Here is an 18,722-nt window from a genome sequence, read left to right as displayed (position 1 = left end):
CTGCACAAGTAGTAGTTATTTCCTTCATTTTGTATAGTATGTGAATGAATACCAATTTGAAATCATCAACGTGTCGTTGCTGATCTAAACCTTATCTGAAACAAGAACAACTTTTTTTTTTTAACAGCACACAGTAGATTCACTCATGATCACTTGCCTCCAGATGTCCAAAGTATGAGAGAAACAAAAGAGAGCCACACAAACAATCTAATAGTTATGGGGTACTGTAAATGTGCTGCAACCGAAGTCGTGTTTACATTAGCTAGAGATGACGTACGTGCTACTAGGACGTAGTTGCTTTCAAAACATTATGACTTGGTGCTATGTTTAACTCTGTGGTGCTGTAGATCAGAGCCCATACTCTCTTGAAGTCCTCTGTGTTTTACCAACTCAACTAGTTCCATCGTTGTAAGTCCCTATTATAAACTTAGCGTGATTGGCAATGAGCAAATTGGTGTTGATGTGAATCAGATAGTGGCAATAGATAGTGTGGTGACAATTCAAAAAAATAACATCAAAGAGACTTAGAATAATGGTAGCAATGGAACAGATAGTTAGTTTCCGTCTCTGTTCCAGCCTCTGTCTGTGCTTCCAGGGTTCCCTCTATCCAAAAGTGGTTTTACTTGTGTTGAAGGGGAGATATAATATCCAGATTAGATGGGGAAACCCTAACGTGGTGTGAAGTTATTTATCAGTACTTTTGCTCCCGTATTAAATATGTAACATGCAGACAGGGGAGGGAATCTGAGCCCATGATCAGGGCATGAGAGGTCATTCTACACTCCATCACTTCCTACAGGTCAAAACTATTTTTGATGGACAACACTGTTTTTCCAAAGCAACACTACTGCAGGGGCATAACCTTCTTATGTGATTTCTCTCCCACTGTTGTCACAAAGATCTCCTATTGGGGATGACAGTATTGTAACAGTAATAGCCAATATGAGTAATTCATCAAACAGCGCATTTGTATTTAAAGCTGATTCTTCTCGTATGTTTTGGTAAATGTATTGCTGACACAATTCTTCATATAGACTTTTACTAATGTATGTAGTCTTCCGGGCTCTCTTGCTTTTTTCAACAACAAAAATACATACCGTATGGTAGAGGGCTGCTTTGGAGGTACAGATGTAGGATCTTAATTTGAGCCAATTTGCTACAGCAAGGAAATAAATCCTGCAGCAAGAGAAATGTGAATTATTATAGTGATTTAAAGTTAATGGACATTTTTTGTAGGGGCTGATATATTTTTTCTTAAGGGAAACTCAAGTCTGAAATGTCAAAGTGGAAATTAACAAACTTCAGAAGCCTTTTTAAACCTCAAATACACTACAAGTATGAAATATCATGCATTGCAGGAAAGTTCTCCTGCAACAGGGCGATCAAATTAAGATCCTGTACTCTTAGGTCGACTTTTATTTTGTGTTTTTCTGCTTAAGGCTTTTAGTGCATAAGTAGGAGCTGGTATGATTATACTTAGAGCAAATTTGATTTAACTATATTTATCTGCATGTAGAGAACAATACAAAAGACCTTTCAGCTACTCAGTCATAACTTTCAACCTGTTTGTGATCAGACAGAAAATGAAATAATGTAGTTTTTCTATGTTCTCTGTTTTTTTCCATGTGTCCAGCACTGAGGAAAAGAATGTATTATTAACTGTAACAATAAGTGCTACATCTTTGACTGTTTAACTAATGCTCCTCATCCTCAAGCCAGTAGTGCTTAAAGGAAGAATATGTAGTCTGTATAAGCATATTTTCATCCATTGAGGCATGTGCGTGTGCTGTACCATCACGTTTACATTCTATATTTTATATGTGACTTCTTCTGTGCATAATCTGTTTCAAATATGCCTTTTTCAACTGAAACAATTGATCTATATCAAGACTGTTTCATAGATGTAAATATTCCAAAGCAAAAACATAAACATATTTTTACTTTTGTCTATTTTACAATGATAACCTGCGGATGCATTTGGAGCTTCATCATTAGTTATGTTTGTTGACATCAGGAATTATTTACACTTACAGACTTTTATGTTTGAGCAATTAACTCATCTACTGTATGGTGCTGTACCAAAGCCTTATGTAAAATACTAGTCTGTGTTGATTTTCTCTTTTGCCACTGTTGTCCAGGGAATTCAATATTGTCTGGGATCACGTGTTGCTCACTTCATGTTCAACTGCCATGGAATTTCTTCTTCAAAATAAACCCTGAAGAAAAAGCATAAACGCACTGGCCTAATACCACCAGTGGCTTCTAGAGAATAGGTGACAAAGGCTTATGACCTGTGGCATAGGCTCAAGACAAAGTGGCATACGTTTATTAAAAAAGGCATTGGCAAATTTGTTGTATCATTGGCTGATGAGCGGTTTGTGACATAGACATACAGCATGTTCTATGATGATCCATGGCATGCCAATAATAAGTGGAAAGCAGCGTTGCGTTCATCTCCATCATGTGTCAATTTCCAACGCTTAGTCCAATGTAATATTTTCCTCTTAAATTTTTGTATTTTGATATAATAAAAATCTAAAACGTGCTTATGTATGTGCTTGCGTTATTTTTGTATCAACAAACTAAAATGGAACTTCTGTCTGAACTGTAGAGGTGTAGTTTCAACTACTTGACACAAGGTGTGAGTGTTGGATAGAGAGCCAGACACCATGGTTGGGGGCTAGATAATAAGTATTTATTTAGAGTATTTATATATATTATTGTAAAGCTATCTAGTCAGATGCATACAGTTCATACAATTGGTATATAGTGGGTTATAGAAAAGTCTGACCATACAAAGTACTGTAGGCCTATATGAAATGAAGATGATGTTAAGTTGAAATCACTTCCACAAATTGCTAAGAGGGATTCTTTCCACTTACAGTATGTAACAATAAAGTCTTGTTCAACTACAATGTGAAACCTGGCACATCAGTCATGAGTCTAGTGTTGAGAACTCCACCACCCAATGACTAAACTGGAGAGATACTGACAGTGAATGAGGTATGTCATCACAACACATTGGCCTTTGCACTCATGTTCAAATTCCTCTCTGGCTTGGCAAAAACAAATCACTTTCTGTCTGCATATACACTGAGTATACCAAACATTAGAAACACCTTCCTTATATTGAGTTGTACCCCCCCCCCCCCCACACACACTTTTGCCTTAATTCATCTGCATGGACTCTACAAAGTGTCGAAAGCGTTCCACAGGGATGCTGGCCCATGTTAAAATCAAGTTGGCTGGATGTCCTTTGGGTGGTGGACCATTCTTGCTGCACACGGGAAACTGTTGAGCATTAAAAACCCAGCAGCATCTGGCACCTACTACCATACCCTGTTCAAAGGCACTTACATGTTTTTCTTGTTGCCCATTCACCCTCTGAATGGCACACATACACAATCCATGTCTCAATAGTCTTAAGGCTTTAAAATCCTTTGACCTGTCTCCTCCTCCTTCATCTACACTGATTGAAGTGGATTTAAAAGGTTACATCAATAATGGATCATAGCTTTCACCTGGATTCACCTGGTCAGTCTATGTGATGGAAAGAGCAGGTCTTTTTAATGTTTTGTCTACTTAGTGTAGCGTAAACATACAAGTCAAGTGTTTTGCCTTAGGCAAAAGACGTTTGGTCTCTTAGGCCTTATTGTTGATAGTAGGTACACACAGATGATGTCATTAGTATATCATCTGTGTTGAGTGTGTTGTTTATCTTTATTTTACCAGGTAAATTGAGAATTTATGTTTTTAAATGAATTATATACTGAGCTTATAGACATCACTGATCACTGACAAGTTCATATACATGTAGTTTATTCATACTGAAATCAGCACATTGATAGGTTATTTGTCCTGTCAAATGATCAGTGTCATAAAACAAATACAATTCAAATCAAATGTTATTAGTCACATACACACTTTACAGCAGGTATAAAAGGTGCAATGAAATGCTTATGTGCTAGCTCCCTCAACAACGCAGTACATTCATCAATTTCAATAACAACAATAAAGGAGTCAAGTCAAAAATAGCAAGAATAGAATAAATAAAAAAGCTAGAATGCATAGTAATAATGGACTGTATCTACAAATATGAAGTGGGTAGTGGCATGTAGTAGAATAGATATGGGGTTGTGTTTATGCAGCCTGGTCTCAGAGTAGACGTAATATACTAAATGTAAATCAGCGAATCCAAATTAGCATTATTAGGTGCGTTTGGTATGGTTACATGAGACAGATGGTTACTTAATTGTAAGGCAAAAACAAAAGTAGGGTGAATGGGGTGGATGGGTAGGCGTATAACGTGAACGTCTAGCAACCCAAAGGTTCCATGTTTGAATATCATCATGGAATTTTTTTGCTAATTAGCAACTACTTACTACTTTTTAGCTACTTTGCAGCTACTTAACATGTTAATTAACCCTTCCCCTAACCCCTAACCTTAACCCTTTAACCAAATTCCTAACCCTAACCTAGCTAACTTTAGCCACCTAGCTAACGTTAGCATTATCCACCTAGCCAACGTTAGACATGCCAAATTGGAATTCGTAACATATCATACATTTGCACATTTTAATAAATCAAATAAAATTGTTTTGGTGACATACACGTGTTTAGCAGATGTTATTGTGGGTGTAGCGAAACGCTTGTGTTTCCAGCTCCAACAGTGCAGTAACATCTAACAAGTAATATCTAACAATTTCACAACAATAGTAGGAACTTGAAGCTTTCTACCTTCTCCACTGCGGTCCCGTCGATGTGGATAGGGGGGTGCTCCCTCTGCTGTTACCTGAAATCCATGATCAGCTCCTTTGTTTTGTTGACGTTGACTGAGAGGTAATTTTCCTGGCACCACACTCCCAGAGCCCTCACCTCCTCCCTGTAGGCTGTCTCATCATTGTTGGTAATCAGTTCTACTACTGTTGTGTTGTCTGCAAACTTGATGATTGAGTTGGAGGCATGAGTGGCCATGTAGTCATGGGTGAACAGGGAGTACAGGAGGGGGCTGAGCACGCACCATTGTGATTCCCCTGTGTTGAGGATCAGCGACGTTGATGTGTTGTTTCCTACCTTCACCACCTGGGGGTGGCCCGTCAGGAAGTCCAGGACCCAGTTGCACAGGGCGGGGTTCAGACCCAGGGCCCCAAGCTTAATGATGAGCTTGGAGGGTACTATGGTGTTGAATGCTGAACTATAGTCAATGAACAGCGTTGTTACATAGGTATTCCTCTTGTCCAGATGGGATAGGGCAGTGTGCAGTGTGATGGTGATTCCATCGTCAGATCTATTGGGGCGGTAAGCAAATTGAAGTGGGTCTCGGGTGTCAGGTAAGGTAGAGGTGATATGATCCTTGACTAGTCTCTCAAAGCACTTCATGATGACAGAAGTGATAGTCATTTAGTTTAGTTACCTTTGCTTTTTTGGGTATAGGAACATTGATGGACATCTTGAAGCATGTGGGGACAGCAGACTGGGACAGGGAGAGATTGAATATGTCCGTAAACACACCAGCCAGCTGGTCTGCGCATGCTCTGAGGACGCGACCAGGGATGCCGTCTGGGCCGGCAGCCTTGCGAGAGTTAACACGGTTAAATGTCTTACTCACGTTGGCCACGGAGAAGGAGAGCCCACAGTCCTTGGTAGCGACCTGCATCGGTGGCACTGTGTTATCCTCAAAGCGGGCGAAGAAGGTGTTTAGCTTGTCCGGAAGCAAGATGTCGGTGTGCGCGACGTGGCTGGTTTTCCCTTTGTAGCCCGTGATTGTCTGTAGACCATGCCACATACGTCTTGTGTCTGAGCCTTTGAATTGTGACTCCACTTTGTCTCTATACTGACGTTTTGCCTGTTCGATTGCATTACACTGTTTGTATTTGGCCATATTCCCAGTGACCTTGCCATAGTTAAATGGTTCACGCTTTTAGTTTTGCCCTCATATTGTACGAATTGTTATTTGTAACATACAGTATCATACACATTGTTGTTTGTAACATATCATACGAAATGGATGATAGACATCCACAAATTAATACATACCATACTTAATATATCATACTAATTGGAGTGTCCCGGATTTGTCCTTACTATGTGACGACTACTCCCGAGTCCAGGTTGCAACATGGGTGCGAATGTGTGAACATAACCTATATACTGAAATCCACTGATGAAATAGTTGACAAGGCTCCTTTTTGTTTGCCAATAGCAAATATCTTTCTTCTAATAAATCATCCACAACATAGTACACATACTTTTGTTTCTTTGTTGGGAGTGGAAGAGCGATTGAAACCTGATCTCTGATGTAGGCCTACTAGGACAGTTGAGGGCACTAGGATTAGAATAATTTAAGGAATCATTGAATTTGCCTGCGAGTACGCGCCCAGCCTGGTTTTGCGCGCTCACAGCGTCGGGTGCAGAGCATAGGAGTCTACGGTTTCAGTGCCATGGTCTCTTTTTTAGGACATGTTCATCGACGAATCCCTGACTTTTTACACATTTTTACTGAAGCAGTGCGAACTGGGCTTCGTAGTGCGATGCTGAAAAATCAAAGTCATTGCTGTCGAAACCCTCAATAGTGGTGAACTGCGCGGCACACTGCGACTCGGAAAAGATAGAGGAGACGCATGGTGGTTTGTCCTACGGTTACAGGTATGTTTAAAAGACCATCTCAAAGTGTTACTATCGTCGTCATAGGCTACTTGTGATGTGGTGTGTATTGGTTTTAGGTGAGTGAGAAAGTTAGGGTGTGAATGAATGTTGTGGCTTTTGAAGGTTATGAGATAAGTATGTTGTATGTAATGACATGCTAACTACATAGAGATCATATTAAAATGCTAGAGGGGTTATAAACCCTCAAAGTTTCATATTGGAGCGAAAATGGCAGCCATCTTGGTTAGGGAGAAATCCCCCCAAAAGTCTAATTGGAATGAATGGCATAGGTGATGCATTTTCTGTTTTTACTTATGCAGGAAAATAAAAGTGAGCCATGTGATGTATCATCAATTGTGTAATGTAATTATAGTCAACCTAAAATATTGTCATGTAATTATAAATACAGGGTCGTTCCATGTCATTTCAGCAAGCCATGACACCCACCATCTCAGATTGTAAATGTATTATGTGAAAAATTGCGGTGGAAATGCCTTTATGCGGAGATATTGATATAATAACCATCATATTGAAGTTAACTTGGAGTCACGTGAAATTGATGTGGTCCTCCCTCTACAACTCGGGAAACCATGCAGATAATTAGACTACGGATGAAATAAGTTATGAACTTCACAGGGTGGTGAAAGCTTTCATCTAGTTGTCAGAACCTGGTAATATCAGGATGTGGGATGAGACATAAACCTAACAAATTCGATTACTAATTTCTCTGAACAGGAGAAAAAACATCACCAATTTCACTGGGAATATATTACATAGGATGAAGAAACAATACTTCAAGCCGCAGCTCCATACTACTTGTCAGACACAGAGAACTGATACTATAACGCTTTTGACCATTCCTTTGGATTCCTCAGGTTTAACCCATTGTTAGAAAAACGTTTGGTCCAAATCAGATGTTGGGTATTGTATTTACAGTTGAAGTCAGAAGTTAAAGTCAAGAGTCATTAAAACTTGTTTTTCAACCACTCCACAAATTTCTTGTTAACAAACTATAGGTTTGGCAAGTTGGTTAGGACATCTACTTTGTGCATTACACAAGTAATTTTTCAACAATTGTTTACAGACAGATTATTTAATTTATAATTCACTGTATCACAATTCCAGTGGGTCAGAAGTTTACATACACTAAGTTGACTGTGCCTTTAAACAGCTTGGAAAATTCCAGAAAAGGATGTCATGACTTTAGAAGCTACTGATAGGCTAATTAACATAATTTGAGTCAATTGGAGGTGTAGCTGTGGATGTATTTCAAGGCCTCTTTGAAGGCCAGCATCCCGGAGTCACCTCTTCACTGTTGAGGTTGAGACTGGTGTTTTGCGGGTACTATTTAATGAAGCTGCCAGTTGAGGACTTGTGAGACGTTTGTTTCTCAAAACTAGACACTCTAATGTACTTGTCCTCTTGCTCAGTTGTGCACCGGGGCCTCCCACTCATCTTTCTATTCTGGTTAGAGCCAGTTTGCGCTGCTCTGTGAAGGGAGTAGTACACAGCATTGTAGGAGATCTTCAGTTTCTTGGCAGATTCTCGCATGGAATAGCCATCATTTCTCAGAACAAGAATAGACTGACGAGTTTCAGAAGAAAGTTTGCTGTTTCTGGCCATTTTGAGCCTGTAATCGAACCTACAAATGCTGATGCTCCAGATACTCAACTAGTCTAATGAAAGCCAGTTTTATTGCTTCTTTAATCCACACAACAGTTTTCAGCTGTGCTATCATAATTGCAAAAGGGTTTTCTAATGATCAATTAGCTCATCCAAGTTTATAATTTTAAAAGGCTACCACCACATGCCATTGGAACACAGGAGTGATGGTTGCTGATAATGTGCCTCTGTACGCCTATGTAGATATTCCATTAAAAATCAGTAGTTTCCAGCAACAAAAGTAATTTACAACATTAACCATGTCTACACTGTATTTCGGATCAATTTTATGTTATTTTAATGGACAAAAAATGTGCTTTCCTTTCAAAAACAAGGACATTTCTAAGTGACCCCAAACTTTTGAAAAGTAGTGTATATGATCATATATATCATATAAATGGATCAGATATTCACTCACTGTGGAATGTCAAAGGTGACTATAGTCTGTGTGCAAGCTTGTTAATGATCAGGGTAGGGGATAGGAGACTATGCCACAGCTGTATCTCTCATGAGTAAAACCATATTGAAGATAAGCCTATATTGAAAATGACTCCACAGGCAGGCTCATTCGAAAAGGGTAGAGGTATTGGGAGTTATATTAAAGGACCCCCCAGAGGAAGTTTCCACCGCTATTTAGATGTAATTTCCTGTCCTAGAGAGGAAATGCACGTTTAGGTTCCACCCCCAAAGAATGGAGAAGGCTACTTGTACATATTCGCGAATTGGGTATGGGAATCTCCACGTGGAGTTGATAAACATCAACAAATAAGGGACTGACAGCTGTCAGTGTAGCTAGCTAGCATGCTAACCTTAGCTAGCTGGAAACCACTGGTCTGTCTTATTATATTTATTTCATTTAACCTTTATTTAACTAGGTAAGTCAGTTAAGAACAAATTCTTATGTACAAGGACGGCCTTTCAAAAGGCCTCCTGCGGGGACGGGGGCTGGGATAAAAAATATAGGACAAAACACACATCACGACATAGAGACAACACACATAAAGAGAGACCTAAGACAACAACATAGCATGGAAGCAACATGTGACAGCACAGCATGGTGGCAACACAAAACATGGTTCAAACATTATTGGGCACAGACAAAGGCAAGAAGGTCGAGAGAACAATATGTCATGCTAAGCAGCCACAACTGTCAGTAAGAGTATCCATGATTGACTCTTTGAATGAAGAGATAGAGATAACTGTCCAGTTTGAATGTTTTTTTTTTTGCAGCTCGTTCCAGTCGCTAGCTGCAGCGAACTGAAAAGAGGAGCAACCCAGGGATGACCAGTTTACGGAGGGGTATAGAGTGCAGTGATGTGTCCTATAAGGAGCATTGGTGGCAAATCTGATGGCCGAATGGTAAAGTACATCTAGCCGCTCGAGAGAACCCTTACCTGCCAATCTATAAATTACGTCTCTGTAATCTAGCATGTTTAGGATGGTCATCTGAAGCAGGGTTAGTTTGGCAGCTGGGGTGAAAGAGGAGTGATTACGATAGAGGAAACAAAGTCTAGATTTAACTTTAGCCTGCAGCTTTGATATGTGCTGAGAGAAGGACAGTGTACTGTCTAGCCATACTCCCAAGTACTTGTATGAGGTGAGTACCACAAGCTCTAAACCCTCAGAGGTAGTAATCACACCTGTGGGGACGGCATTCTTCTTAGCAAACCACATGACCTTTGTTTTGGAGGTGTCCAGAACAAGGTTAAGGGCAGAGAAAGCTTATTGGACACTAAGAAAGCTTTGTTGTAGAGCGTTTAACAAAAAATCCGGGGAGGGACCAGCTGAGTATAAGACTGTATCATCTGCATATAAATGGATGATAGAGCTTCCTACTGCCTGAGTTATGTTGATGTAAATTGAGAAGAGTGGGGCCTAGGATCGAGTCTTGGGGTACTCCCTTGGTGATAGGCACTGACTGAGACAGCAGATATTCTGACTTTATACACTGCCTTCTTTGAGAGAGGTAGTTAACAAACCAGGCTAAAGACCCCTCAGAGACACCAATAATCCTTAACCGGCCCACAAGAATGGAACGGCCTATCGTATCAACAGCTTTTGCCAAGTCCATAAAAATAGCAGCACAACATTGCTTAGAATCAAGGGCTGATTATTGACAAGTTTTTCCAACACTTTTGATAAACAGGGCAAAATAGAAATTGGCCTATAACTGTTAGGATCAGCTTGATCTCCCCTTTAATTAAAAGATGCAATGGGAACCTCCCCAGAGAGGAGAGACTGGCTTGGCGATGATAGGGGCTGCAACCTTAAAGGATCTAAACCATCTGACCCAGATGTTTTTTTGGGGTCACGTTTAAGGAGCTCCTTTAGGACCTCAGACTCAGTGACTGCATGCAGGGAGAAACTTTGTAGCAGGGCAGGGGAAAAAGAGGGAGGAGCATCGGGGCTAGTCACATTAGAAGGGCTGGGAGATGAGGAAATGTTGGACGGGCAATGAGGCACGGGTCAAATAGGAATCTTGACTTAATGAAGTGGTGATTTAAAAAGCTCAGCAATGTGCTCCTTGTCAGTAACAACCACATCATCAACATTAAGGGACATGGGCAGCTGTGAGGAGGAGGGTTTATTCTCCAGGTCTTTAACCGTTTCCAGAACTTTAACCGTTTCCAGAACTTCCAGAACTTCTTGGTAACCCCAAGAAGACCCACAGAACGAGAACTGCTCCTTAAAGTAACTAACTTTAGCCTTCCGGATAGCCTGAGTGCACTTATTTCTCACTTGCCTGAACAAGAGCCAGTCGGCCTGAGTATGCGTGTGCCAAGCCTTTCGCCAAATGGAATTCTTGAGGTGGAATAACTCTGCCAGCATCTTTAACTTCGTTGTTTCCAAAGTTTTGGTATCTTCCATAAATTGTGGCCGCGAATCCGCCATCAAAATAGTTAGAGAGAATAAGATAAAGCTCCGGTAATAGATGATGACTACTGATATGCGATTTTCTACATGTTAATGGTCACTGTGCAACCTTCGGCTGCGGTACAGCAAAGCCAAGTCAGCCCGTGCTCATGGTTCTCACCGGGAAGTGAAATGATAGGCTAGAATGTCTTTGCTCATTATCTGAATAGCAAACAAATCAAAAGCAGTGGAGCGTGTAGTGAAGCAAAACTTGGGGCGATGGGGGGGCTATCATATTACGTAATTTTAGAATTGATAAAATTGTCATATTTTTTAATACAGACTATCAAAATATGTTTTGAAAATTGACATCCAATGGATTATGATCATTTTCAGATAAAAGAAAGTGGAGGTGCTGAAACACACGTTTGCACCCCATATTTTAATTTGCTCCATGGCTCAGGCAGCCAAGTGGACACAAGGCTGTTTGGCTCATCTCAGTCACGAAGAGGTATACAGCAGTTTCTGATTAATAAACATGGTGGGTGGTAAAATTCAAATAAAACCCAGCCATGAAACGAAACGTAGGCTGAATAGAGTTTGTCATGTCATAGGAACAGACACTGCATTTCTTATTGTCGAGGAGCAACCTGCAAGTAAGCATTTCATTGGACTGTGTATACCATGTGTATCCCGTACATATGACTAATAAAACTTAACTTGATAGGAAAAGACACTGCATTCTCACGGATTTGCGTGAAGTGGGCAGTTCGGATTTGTCCCTTCAAGCCCAAATACTGTATATCATACTTTGACTAAAACGATGACTTATTGACTTAAATCGCTGTGCTGCATCATGGGTAAGCTCTGGCCATCGTCTTTCAGCTTGAAAAAGTGTATTTCTACAGGTGTGGGCGTTTAAACGTTACTACCAGCACCAAACCTGTGTCAACTAAGCTTAAACAATTCCTCTCACATACCTAACTGATTAAATTTGAACAACATTCAAGTAGGCTTACGGTCGGTCCTTTGTTGAATTGCTTTTCTCAATGGTAAGAAACTGTGTGTAAATAAATGAATTTCCTGTATTTTTGGACACAGTATATTCTATGACCTTTATACTATATTTCTAATCCTCATTGTGTGTGTCTGCAATGGGACAAATAATGATTTATACAGCTATGAAATTCATCATGAGATGAAACATAATGAATCCCACTGTAGTAGATGTAAATCAGATTATAGAATCGTATGATTCTCCTCCCTGAGAAGAATAGCATTAATCAGGTTTTTAAGCCCATAAACACAATCACCACTGTACTGTATACAGTATTGTGTTCATAGTACAGTATTGTGTTCATAGTACAGTATTGTGTTCATAGTACAGTATTGTGTTCATAGTACAGTATTGTGTTCATAGTACATAGTTTCATTTCCTCTTCCGGCTTCCTCATCAGTCGAGAAGAGGAGCAGCTCACAACCGGCAGGTTACCATAGCAACCCCAGGCCTTCTCCACTGCGTCTAACTTTATGACCGCATTCCAGAGCTCCGAATGAGAGTGCAAAACTTTCCCCTCAACAGCCAGATGGAAACATACACTAGGGAGCGCCTCTATCAAAACCCATGGAGATGTTGTTGACGAATACAGTACTGCCTACACCCCTGTGTGTGTGTGTGTGAGCTCAGCTGTCTGGGTGGGGGCTGCTCAGTGACCCCAGAGAAACTGAACAACATAACAGTATGAGGTGAAACAACAGTCATTTCTCTCTTCCCAGCGGCTCCCTTAGATATATTACACCACATCTCTTAAAGCTTTTGGCCTACATGCATACAGCACAGCACTGTAGCAAATGCATTAGGTTAACATGTTAGTGTGCCTAATATGAAGCTTCAGAGGATCGTGTCATGAAATTCTTCTCTTCGAGATAATGTGTGGGCATCAATTCCTCACTCCAGCCCATGAATTGCAATACAGGTTTCATAAACGGCATGCAGAATTGCGTAGGCTGCCCTAGTTTTCCTGGAGTACCATTTAGGCCAGAGTCGTCAAAGCCAGATCAGAGCTGTTTCTGTCTCTAGGCAGCAGAAATGGAGAGCTTCCTTCAAGTGGTGAACAAGATGTCTTGTAGCTACCGCTACTGTACATTGCAGGATGATGGTTTTACTATGACCAGTCTGGTATGACTGACAGATAAGCAGGGGAAAGATAATGTCCCAAATTACAGACTATTCCCCATATAGCGCACAACTTTTTGATCAGGACTCATAGGGCTCTGGTCAAAAGAAATGCGCTATGTAGGGCATACGGTGCCATTTGGGACATTACCAATGCCTCACATTTGGTATGGGTTAATTTAACGTGGCAAAAAAATCTGTTCTCATTAAATTGAATTGCATTGCCATGTTATCGATATCCTAAATGAATGGATGTACCTTGTCATGTTGCCATAAGGCGGTGCAGAGTGTCTGCTACACAGAAATGTCCTGCACAGGATGTCCTTATCTGAGAAGAAACATTCTCCATTCTGAACAATCAAGGTCGGGCATGTTACATTTTATAATGGAATAAATGCAATGCAGTGAAAAGATTATAGTGCTTTTGAAAAGGTTAATGGACAAACAAAGTTGGACCAAACATTCTGATGGTTGACAGATTGCCAGACTATACTGAATGGCAAAAACATTCTGTACATACAAACTAGTGTATTACTTTGTTCATCTTCAAAGTAATGTAGCCTATCCCTGGAGAGACTCAGGACACATTTGGGACTTCAGATAAATCGCTGCTTGTTTTTTGTGTCATCATGCTATCCTCTCAAATATTTGTTGTATTAATGTTTGATAGGATATCCTATAGAAAGGCTTCATCTGCCATTGGAGAGAGGTGAGAGTACAGTAGAATATAGTAGATCTGTGCGTGTGGAGTGGGTCTGGTTTGGCCAGTGTCTCTGGCTGGTCACATTGTGCTGAGTCAGAGGGCTGTGTGGAACTCTGTCAGCAGTGAGCACCACTCTGTGGCTACGGGCCAATGGGCTGCCTCCCTCTGCCTGCTCTCTTGGGGAAATTGCTACCCTGTACTGTAATGGCTGGCCTGATGTATCTATCTACTACTCCTTACTCCAAACATCTCTATGGTCATCATTACAGCTTCTGATTGGAGAAGAGAAAACTCCTGTTTTACTACCTCAGTATTGATTGGCTGGGGAGTTTTAGTGCTGAGGTGTACAACTGAGGTACTTTGTGTGCACAATGCACATACTGTAGCACTCCAGGAGCAGGGTTGGTTGGTTACAACTGCACTGTGTTTGCCCAATATCTAAGATGTGAGTTCAGATCCCAGCACTGCCTTTCATGAGGCCTAGTTATGGAAAGATTAGAAGGCTGTGTTATGTGTTTGTTTCGCTCTGTCAGAGCATTCCTTTTATTTGTTGACAGGCTATAAAGAGCTGTATTAGGGATGATGGCTCGGAGACCTTGACACCAGAACTATGTCCTCATGGGGGCTGTCACAACACTCCCATGCTGGTGGGGTTGGTTTCTGCCTCTCAGGATGGTGCCAAACATAGTCATAGACACATGTTGGCGGAAGGAGAGTCCTAAAGCTCCCATGTAGTGCTCCTCCTAGACCTGTATTAATTGTTTTGAAAATGGGTGTTCTCTAACTGTAATGTTTAAGAGGTCAGTATGTACTTTTTGTTATCCCTTCTGGGATAACTCATCATGAAGGGTTAGTTTAAGGACCATTCCAAACCCAGCCACACATTCAAGTCCCAATACTTCACCTGCAGTATGGATGGATTCCAGATTGTTTTAAAAAGAAATGTTTCAATATTACCTGTTTTGAATTAAACAATTTGACGTGTAGGAAGTGTGTATTTACTTGTTCACTGAATGCCTGTCTTACCATAGACACATTAACCATTCATCTTTTAAAAGGCGTGAAATTATTCTAAACAGCGCAAGCTGCAGCTAAGAGTGGGTTAATGTCTGGCAGCTTCCCAGCTAAGGTTGACTCTCCTCTCCCCCTCATCTCTCTCTCTCCTCCATCTCGTCAGTCGACTGCTTCAGTAAGGCAGTATGATGGAGGCTGGCTATGGGGTTGCCGCGGTGATCGGGAATGCTGGCTCAGGACATCAGGGAGAACCAGGAAGTTGTGACGTCCTTGAGGGGTGAGTTACTCTCTCACACTCACGCTGCACTGTACCGTACTGCTGCTATGTCAGCTGACCAGGACTCTGCAGATATCACACCCAGAAATGTAAAGGAGACGTATACAGGATCAGTTGAGGATATGTGTGTGCTTGAGTGATTGTACGAGCATGTGTGTATATTATGTGTACGTGAGAGATTGACGGGGAGGAAGAGTGATGGAAAGAGAGGAATTCTAAAAGACATTAGTGATGGCTACAGTATTTCGATGACAGAGAAGAGATCATTTGTCTATCTACTGTAAGTATGCTGTAAAACAACCAGGCCTTGATAGGATGGCTCTCATTTAATCACAGCTCTCCAGCAGATGAGATGAGCTCATTCTATCAGTGCCAGTGTTCTTGTCCTTTTTAGCAGATCTCAGGAGCAGTGGTCTATGAGACTGTATCACTGCATCACTCAGTCTGTGTCTGAGCCCTGGAAGGAAGGACAAATCTAAGGCAACCACTCTTCTTCATTGTCCCTGAGAAAAGTTGGTCTGAAAGGACTTTTCTCCCTCTGCCTAGCACACTGACTCAGATTTCAGCTGCAGGTTTTGTGAGGCGCTCCCTTGTGGGCGGATTGCATTCGTGACTTACTCAAAGGAAAGGCTTTGCTTACCCGAACATACACAAAAGCCATTATAGCTTTGTTTTGGTCCTACCAAGTGTGAGATGCTTCTTTTGTCAGGCTAAGTATGTTCTTTCCCAATGATGTGTTTACTGTATGTAGGCTAGGCTATACTCCTCTCTGGAGCTTTCTGTACCAGTCAGGAGCCATTTGAGCCCGTGTGCAGTTATGTGCTATCACCAGAGTAACAAGGATGTAAATACCACAGGGTACATTATGTTTTCTGGGCCACTGGTGCAGTGTCATGATTTGAGCACCAGAAACATGATGTAAATATATTGGTCTCTCACTGGCTCCCTCTGGTGGCTTCTATGGAAAATTGTTTTTTTATTTCAAGTATTTCAAATGTAATGTATTTATGGATTCAGATTCTTCATCTTTCTCTCCTTGTTTATCTCTGTCCTTCCCTCCCTCTCCCTGTGTAGGGCCATGTGTATCACACCAGATAAAGAAGAGACCCAGCCTGATCCACACAAGAGCACTACTCCAACAGAGAAATCTCCAAAAGAGAGCACAACTGACATGGTACACTGTCTATAATCACTAGTTGAGGTCTGATACAAGCACTGTAACCTTGGAATAGCAGTCTCTGAACTCTACTACTATGTAGTCTTATATATACTGCTAGTATGGGTTTCTTTTAAGTATTATTGAACCAGCAAATGTAAAGTGCTGACTGTCTTGTAATTGGTTTACATGTCAGGAATGTTGAGTATTGTATGTGTTGATTGGCAGATATTGTGTGTTGTTGATTGGCAGGTACAGAGTGATGAGGTCACAGAGCTTCCTGTTGAGCCTGAGCCCACCCTGCGTTCCTGCGTCAGCACAGCCAGCATGAAGGTCAAAAACGTGAAGAAGTAGGTGCTCCCGTCCCCACGGAAACGGTCTATTATGGGCTGTAAAATGGGCCTCTAAACCAGGGCAGTAAAATAAAGTGCAGTAAAATGATGGGCTGGGGCCTGGCAGAGACTGACTGGTCAACTTGCTCTCTCACTCTCACACTACCATCTCCCCCTTCTCTCTTTCTCTGCCCTCTTCCTCTGCTCTCCTTCTCTCTGCTCTCTCTCTCATGCTCACTCTCTCGTCGCTCCTCTCCCTCTTAGCTCTTTCTGCCTCAGTGTAACAGCCAGTAGAATACTGATGAGGTGATGCTGTTGTATTTCAGGCTGACGTTCCCCAGAGGTCATTTTCCCAGGCTGGCTGAATGTGCCCACTTCCACTATGAGACCGTTGACTTTGGCACTGTGCAGGTGAGGCCCAGCCCGGAACTGAACACACATACATTCTATAGAGAACAGAAGTCATTTGTTGCTGGTAATTTGGTAATTGTGTCTTTGGCTCAAGTTCATGTGTAGCTCAGTGGACATCATGGTGAATTGTTCCACAAAATACCTCATTCCCTTAATGGAAGAGAGAAGTCTGTCCTAATTATTTTAGATCATCCTGTCCCCGCCCGACCCACATTCCACTCTCCAATTTCCCATATTTGGAAAAAATACAGATGGAATATAAATGATCTCATTCATTATGTACTTAAAGTGATATTTCGGGATACCCATAGACTTCCAGTCATTGCGTTAACGTTAGTTAGCATTGGCTCACGAAATTAAATCTAACTTCCTACGTAATGGACATGGCGACATAAAAATGGTATCCATTAGTTCATCTATCTCTGGGAAATTAGATAAAGGGCCTCATTGCCAAAATCCAGAAGTATCCCTTTAATTTGAATATAAAATTGGATACGTGATAAGGCAATAAGCAACATGAAATCCAATATATCAGTATATTTAATATGTTGTTCATGAATATTTAATCCAGTGTGTGCATTGATCCACTAAGTAGCATTCATTCCTGTCCGATCAGCTCAGGTTAAACCTGCAATCCTCAGCACTTGTTGGATGAAGCTGATGGTATCAGCCAGAGAAATAGTGTGATTTTTCTGGGTACACAGCATTACTGTAGGAGCATCCACAGGCGTCAGTACCACTGTAGTTGAGAGAGTGAACTGTAGCAGCTTTCAGATTCCAGGAGGTGGCAGGAGAGAGCAGTTATGTGCAGGGAGTTATGTTTAACACTGTAGAATGTAACAGAACATTTAACTGTATAAGATGTTATTTTGTTTGCTTAGCTTGCACCTGTGATATCATCCCATAGCCTCGTCAGGTGGTCATTTAGGATGGCCCTATTGGCCTATTGCTGACACTTTAACTATAGATTCATTGCCATTAGTCAGCACAGATTCCAGAGGGTTGAGAGTGAGAATTTGTTTTGCCTGTGGTGATAATTTGAATCAGTCAGGCGGAAGCGGCTGCTCACTCATTTGTGAAAGTGGCTGTTCATTGCCTGGATAATTCCTGTGTAATTCTGTGGGCTTGACAGCAGAGAGCAGTAGTCATCTACACTTTTGCACACTGATGCTTTTACCAGTTTCTAAACCCAGAGGCCTAACATCGCGAGACTTCCAGGAACGCTTGCGAAGCAGACAAACCAGACCGGAGTTTGAGAATTCAATGAGAGAAGTGAAAAATTCTTCCCTTGGAGAAGCATTTTTTGCATATCGTCGTACTAAACCATCTTTGCTTTTACCGTTGAGAGCGCCTCACTGAAGTGCAATGTTCGTAGGGGGGTATAACATTACCTATTACATGTATGTGTGTGAGCTGATGCAAGCTCAAGCACAGTGCATTGTAACTATAGAATAGCTGACCTACTGTAGCTGTGGCAATTATGATACATTAGA

General features: G+C 41.3%; 1 protein-coding gene across 3 annotated transcripts in view; it reads left to right on the top strand.

Annotated features, from left to right (window-relative positions):
- Positions 1-6,218: 6,218 nt before the first annotated feature.
- The window catches only part of LOC111982847 (rho GTPase-activating protein 32), a 28,802-nt gene continuing 16,298 nt past the window's right edge, over positions 6,219-18,722 (top strand). The window contains exons 1-6 of one of the 3 annotated variants that reach the window (XM_070434160.1): positions 6,219-6,645; positions 9,538-9,666; positions 15,217-15,330; positions 16,405-16,504; positions 16,739-16,836; positions 17,145-17,229. In XM_070434160.1, the coding sequence (XP_070290261.1) occupies positions 15,239-15,330; positions 16,405-16,504; positions 16,739-16,836; positions 17,145-17,229 (375 nt within the window). In that variant the 5' untranslated portion in view covers positions 6,219-6,645; positions 9,538-9,666; positions 15,217-15,238. The remainder of the gene's footprint in view (positions 6,646-9,537; positions 9,667-15,216; positions 15,331-16,404; positions 16,505-16,738; positions 16,837-17,144; positions 17,230-18,722) is intronic. The other 2 variants (XM_070434159.1, XM_024014478.3) reach the window with 2 other exon arrangements.

This window comes from Salvelinus sp. IW2-2015, linkage group LG22, assembly GCF_002910315.2.
Source record: "Salvelinus sp. IW2-2015 linkage group LG22, ASM291031v2, whole genome shotgun sequence".
In the NCBI taxonomy this organism is placed as follows: domain Eukaryota; kingdom Metazoa; phylum Chordata; class Actinopteri; order Salmoniformes; family Salmonidae; genus Salvelinus; species Salvelinus sp. IW2-2015.
Note: the sequence above shows the minus strand (reverse complement) of the source record. Positions and strands in the feature narration are given on the sequence as shown.